We start from the raw sequence: 6,501 nt of genomic DNA, 5'->3' as shown, positions 1-6,501 counted from the left end.
TGAGGAGAGAGAACTCCCAGGATACGGCATAAACAAGTGCAATTGGATGTGATGAAACAAAGAAATTAGCAGACAAAATTGGAATTGGAACACTATAAAATTGATGCTGATAAATGGGGTCTCTCTCCTGATTGGATGAAATTGGTGACCCACCTGAAAATGTATTTGTTTATTAAAGAGCTGGAGAGACCGGGAGACCGAACAAACACTTTATAGAAATTACTATCAGAATATAGAGCTTTGGCCCAGACCGCGGTCCGGGCTCAATGTAGCATGACAGCGTGCCGTGAGTTTGAGTCCCGAACCCGACGGCCTTTGCAGCGTGTCACTCCCCATCTCTCTCTCCTATTTCCTGTCAGCCATCAATAAAGGCATAAAAAAAATTTGGGGCGGTGGAACCGCCCCCTTTAAGTGAGTTTTGGACACTGACCAATCCTGCACCGTGATTGGCCAATAGTCTACAACGCAGTCTACACCCCTAACCCTTCCACAGTCAATGCAAATCTATACTTTTGCAAAGTCAGCCAATCACATTACAGCTAGTGTCATCACCACTAGCTGTAATGTGATTGGCTGACTTTGCAAATTCAGGACTGTGATTGGCTAGCGAAACACATGACACATGTGCAGCCCTATGAATAGCAGTATGGACTTAAAAAAAAGTCTTTTATCCTTTTTTTTAAGTGAGTCATGTTGTGATGACCACACACCGCCCACTTCACACTGGGTTTGATTTTTTTTAAAGAATATAGAGCTTTAACCTTTTAACAAATAACCTGTTGTTTTAACCAAACAATATCACTTACAGCACCTTTAATGATAATCTTTGGCCTGGCCTTTTTATACATCATTTTAGTCATAGTGAAGCCAAAATAGCTCTGTGTGAATCTCTACAGCTGTTTTCTGTTTCATTCTACCAATGAGATAAACCATGCAAATTTGTGTTAACCTACATAATTAGTGTGCACAGCACTAGTGTGACAACAGGCTTGTGATTGTGACACATGGTAAATGATCACCAACTCTCCAACAGTAAAGGTGCGCGATGCCTTCACAATAGTAATCCTATTTTTACAACAAATCATGCACTTTTTCTCATTAACCTAGTTTCTGCATGTTGGATGCCCCCACGTGACATCGTTAACTTGGTTTTACGTTTTCTTGTGCATTAAAGAGAGGACCGTAAAATGTAATGTAACTTTTTATAGGCTATAAGCATTTCAGGCCAGTACGTCATTCAACCTAATCCTTTAGCCTCTAACCATGCAGTGTGAAAGAGTGAAGAACAATCGGTCTAAAGTGCAAAATACCGCTTCTCTGAATGTCCCACACAAGTGACAAAAGCTTTAATTCATCAGGGATTCTCATTAGTATTGCACACAGCAGTGGAGCCCCTCAAATTCTCAATACCTCCATTAAACAGAGGGAGAGAAATGTCACACAAACTCTGTAGAAGGTCATTTGTACACTTCAAGAGTCTTACAGTCACCTGATGTGCAACATAAGCAACCACTGCACTTATGTGCTAGCTGCTCCTTAAATACACCTCTATATGATCTTTATGCAAAGAATAACTCATCTGTACATGTTTACTGTAGGTCTCATGATGAGGCTCATAAGATAAGACTGTCCTGTTTGGACCATGGGTTGAGTTATATATTGATGATCCATTACAAATTCATTTTGTTCTATTTATATAGCTCAATGGAAAGTCAAGCATCGCACCAACATGTATAAAATGCCACCATTATTGCTAGGATCAATTCATGGATGAAACTTGTACTTTGCCATGACATTTTTGAAGTTTGTTATACGGGAACACTAGGATGTTTTAACATTGTCCTACTGAAAGCCATAATGAGAAGCACGAGTCATGTTTTTCAAACTGAAAAACAGTCCCCCTTTTAAAAGCCTGCATTGTGCTGTTGTGGTTGACTGACAGCGCACGTGATTATGCATGGCTCCAGAAAATGCAGGCAGGGTGATAATCATTTTTGCCTGGTTCAACAATGATGCAAGAACAAACAACATTTATTTTAAGTTTTTTATTGTCAAATAGACAAGGTATAATGCTTCCTTTAACAGGAATTTTAAATAGACCCAACATGTTTTCCCATTGTTTAAACAGCATTGCAACCTGTATATGGTATAGTTCACAAAAATGTAAACCGCTCAATTTCCAGTCCTCAAATTTAAGCAGATTATTAAGTTAATCAACTTGTGCCTTAATATTTTTTTATTACTACACCTAAGTTCAAAAAGGTACAGAAACAAGTGTGTAATGTTTACATTTGGGTGAACCATCCCTTTGATCGTAGAAAGGTTTTGCAATGAAAGGGAACGTATAAAAAATTATAACAATCAAACACTAAAAACATCTACACCTAACTCCTATACAGTTGTGATCTTGCCCGAGTGCAATAACAGAAAAACAATAAGGAACAGATCATTCAAAACATTTCCAGATGGCAATTAAGGCTTCTTAGTAGCGTGAGATAGGTCACACACCAGCTTCTTCACAAGACATCCATTCACCCACCAGAAACATTCTCATACCTTTTGAACACAGCACCATATACAGTACCTAGCTACATACAAGGCCCCCCAACACATTCCCCATCACTCTCCAATTCAAGCCTAGGAGTGTTTACTTTTGCTGAACACACTGGTATATCTGGAAACACATAAATGCATCATAAAAGTGCCTAGTGTGGAGTCTTTAACAAAACTGTACCAACAGTAACGGCTATAAAATGCTCATTTTACAAAAATGACGAACCAGTCTCTCATTTTATTTTGTTGTTAAAAACAAAACAACCTGTGCTATAGAGAATAAACCAACCCCAGAATTAACTGCATAACGTTGTGGCTCACCTTAACCCTTCTCATACGTTAATAAAGTGAATCAGAATACCACTGAGGAGACTGGAGACAAATAGTACTGTAATAGTACTGTATTATAATAAAAACACAGTAGAAAATCTTGACACCTCTGAAGTGTCATTTACATTCACAGTAGAAGTGCATTGAACCATAGAAACCCTTCCTACTCTACTAGCACTCCTCTACCACGGTACCAGCCGAGGCAGAGGAGTAGAGTTTTTTCTTGACGAGCCGGAAGCCCGGGCTGAGTTTGAGCACGTGCTTGAAGCCTGGCGCGAAGCAGGTGCCCATGAACAGGAACTCGCGGAGGCTGGGCCAGGCGCTGCCATCCTGCTTGAACACCACTGTCAGCTCGAAGGTTGGCACCACGTTTGCGTCGTACACAATGCGTTCTAGCCGCTTGCAGCCCTTCTCGCACTCCAGGTTCACGTAGAGGATACAGCCACGCAGGCCGCATGGCTCACCGGAGGCCAGGCGTAAGACGTCGCGGGCTATCCTCCGGGTCAGCTTCTCCGGTACCAGCACGGAGGAGCAGTTCAGCGTGGTCTTCTTCGCACGCGACAGGCAGTTCTCAAACATTTTGGCCAGCTGCTGACACGTCCGCTCTTCATTGAGGTCCACATTCAAATGAGACTCGGCCAAACAGTGATCCCAGAAATCCAGTTCTATTCCGGAAAGAAAGATTGAGAAAATTCTTGAGTTCATGGACAACCATCCCCTCCAATAGGCAGATTATGAGACAATGAGCCCCTGGCACAGGCTAGTAATGTTTTCTTGTGACATCTTCTAATGCTATTCCTTCAGTTTTTAGTAGGACTTTTGGGGCTCTGTTATTGACATGAATGACTAAGCCCTTTGACAATAAATGTAAATGTAATAATCAATTCAATTCAATTCAAAGGGCTTTATTGGCATGAGAAAACATACGTTTACATTGCCAAAGCATGACAATTCACACAGACTTCTTGGGCCCCCTGGGCAATACAGTAAGTTGACACCATCAGCTACAACATGACAACTCAAAATCATCATAAGACAAAACAAAACACTTGATGGTTTAAAACATTTTAATAAAACCAACTGTTCTACACTAAACAAAAAGCACCAATTCAAGTGATTGAAAGACAAACAGGGTTTGCATTATAGGTAGGTAGTATTATTCCACCGTGTTGCAGCTCTAGGCTGAAAGATGACTTCATCCTTTGTTGACTTCATCACCCTCTCCCTCCCTCCAGTGTTGCCATGTCTGGTCATTATAAGCGACTTTTGGGCTTGTTTTTCTGTAAAGTTACTTATTTGGGCTTGTTAACCAATGTTGTTTAAGCCAGTGGTTTTCAAACATTTTCATGTCAACGACCCCCAAATTAATGTGCAATTGTCCACGTTATATGGTACCCATCTGAAAATATGTTGTGCCAAATTTGTGTCGTGAGAATGTTTTTTGGGAAAAAATGTTTTTGAAAATAGCAGATCTACAAGCTCTTGTTTTGTTGTCCTATGCTGTTCTTGTCATGTTGTATCTGATGGTGTTAAATTACTGTATTACTACCCAGGGATCCAAGAACTCAGGGGGAACCCAAGTTAGTCTTTGTGTGAATTGTCTTGATTATAAAATGTACATTCATTGTCACAGGGCTTAGTCATGCATGTCAATAACAAAGCCCCAAAACTGAAGGAATAGCCGAATCGTTGTCTTGGATGATGTCACAACAAACAAATGATCATGACACCAAAGTGTTTAGTATGTCCTAAGCCTGATTTATACTTCATGCAGTGGTTTTGCCTTTTTTTTCACTTTAATTGTTCTCTCTTCTGTTATTTGTTTTAATTATGTTACCCATTGATTTTATGTATGCTGTTTTAACCTGTATGGTTTGGTTATTATGCTGCACTATCTGTAAAGCACTATGTAACCTTGTTTGGAAAAGCGCTATATAAATAAAATTCATCATCATCATCATGTAGGTTTAAAGTGCTCATGTGGCCCATATTCGTTTATTTTGGGCTTGTTTTCATAGACCTGGTTGCTTTTGGGCTCGTTTTCATAGACGTGGTTGCTTATTTCGCTCTCAATCTGGCAACACCCCCACCCTCCCTCCCTCCCTCTCTGTGCTCTCTCTCAGTGCTGCAGCCATGCAGAGATGTGGGATAAACAACAACCCAGTCATCTGGAGAAGTGTCCAGCAGCACAAATACAAACACACAATCACACACACCCACCTTTATCAATGCAGGCCGTAGTGTCGTACCTCCTCTCATCCGAGATGCATTCGCTGTTTTTGCTCTTTAATGTGCTCGTTGCAACCATGTTGAGACAATAATAAAGTGTTGCTTTTTTTGAAGTCCGAGACGACGGAGTTGCTCGTCGTTTAGCTTCGTTACCTGAAAAGTGACGTGAGAGTCAGTGACAGCCTTCAGTACAACATATAATCATTCACTGCGTTTTTAAACTAGTCAATATTCCTCTTGTCATCATTACTAACGTCAACTTTACTCGGTTAATCTATGGAAAATGTGCCCGTTTTGACCAGTTTCGCTCGAGCTCCGTTAAGTTGATAATACAGACAGACAAGTCACACATTCACTTACCTTAATATGTTTGTTCTTTCTTTGTCTTTAAAAAAAACAACTTAATGTGATTAAATAGTCTTTTAGTTTAAATAAGTTAACAACACACTGAAAGACTCGAACTGACAGAGAAACTCACATTCACACTGCCTGCAGTAGCCACTGCCTGCTCTTTGGGGTATTTATACACTCTGGCCATCAGCTGATCAGGCACTTTGGCCAATCAGCAGTGGCGTAAAAAAATACTCATATTTCTTACTTCAGAAAAGAAATTGCAAGGTAGAAACACGTACTCTGTACAAGTAGAAGTCGGGAATTAAAAATGTACTTGAGTAAAAAAAACTGTGCAAAAGTATTGGCATCAAAATGTACTTAAAGTACCAAAAGTAGAAAGTAATCAGAATGTCCCGTTTCACAAGTTTTCAAAATCTTTTGAAAATAGCAGATCTACAAGCTCACAAGCATTGCATTGTGAGCTTGTAGATCGGCTATTTTCAAATGGCCGAAATTAATATAGGGCTGAAGTGAATAATTATGTTTTAATAATAATCAAAATCTACAAAGTAACTGATTGACTATTTTCAAATGGCCAAAATGTGTATAGGACTGAAGTGGGTAATGTATGTTTTGTAATAATAATCAAAATCTACAAAATAACTAGTAACTAAAGTTTTCAAATAATTTTAGAGGAGTAAAATTACAATATTTGCCTCTGAGATGTAGTAGTTGAGTAGAAGTAAAAGTATTGGAAATTGGAAATACTCCAGTAGCCTAAAGTAAAAACACCTCAAAATTGTATGAGTACAGTACTTGAGTAAATGTACTTAGTTACTTTACACCACTGGCCAATCAGCGTCCTGCTTCTCCTCGGCCAACACTTTTTTTTTTACCAGAGACTGCTGGATTCTACCAGGCAACCAGTCATTGCTCGTTTTGATTGGCTGTTGAGTGGTGTCTTTAACTGAAATTGACCAATAGCTGAGGGATATAATTTTGTTGCTATATGGGCTATCCTTGTAAAAAGGACAATTAGTATTTCCCCCCTTACCC

The 6,501-nt window shown here is 39.6% G+C and overlaps 1 protein-coding gene across 2 annotated transcripts; it reads right to left on the bottom strand.

Moving 5' to 3' along the window:
* Positions 1 to 2,047: 2,047 nt before the first annotated feature.
* LOC311034997 (DNA damage-inducible transcript 4-like protein) lies at positions 2,048 to 5,597 on the bottom strand. Of its 2 annotated transcripts, none has more exons than XM_084043049.1 (3): positions 5,473 to 5,597; positions 5,104 to 5,265; positions 2,048 to 3,548 (listed from the first exon to the last, which is right to left on the bottom strand). In XM_084043049.1, exons 2-3 carry the CDS (start codon positions 5,189 to 5,191, stop codon positions 3,055 to 3,057), a joined length of 582 nt encoding a protein of 193 aa, XP_083899175.1. In that variant the 5' UTR covers positions 5,192 to 5,265; positions 5,473 to 5,597; the 3' UTR covers positions 2,048 to 3,054. The 2 variants fall into 2 exon arrangements, with proteins under 2 accessions (XP_083899175.1, XP_083899176.1); XM_084043050.1 differs by having other exon boundaries at positions 5,104 to 5,256; positions 5,463 to 5,596.
* Between the last annotated feature and the right edge of the window lie 904 nt (positions 5,598 to 6,501).

The sequence above is a fragment of the Gymnoscopelus microlampas genome (genome assembly GCF_963454915.1).
Source record: "Gymnoscopelus microlampas genome assembly, chromosome: 19".
In the NCBI taxonomy this organism is placed as follows: Eukaryota; Metazoa; Chordata; class Actinopteri; order Myctophiformes; family Myctophidae; genus Gymnoscopelus; species Gymnoscopelus microlampas.
The sequence above is the reverse complement of the archived record's forward strand: the minus strand, read 5'-3'. Positions and strand labels throughout refer to the sequence as shown.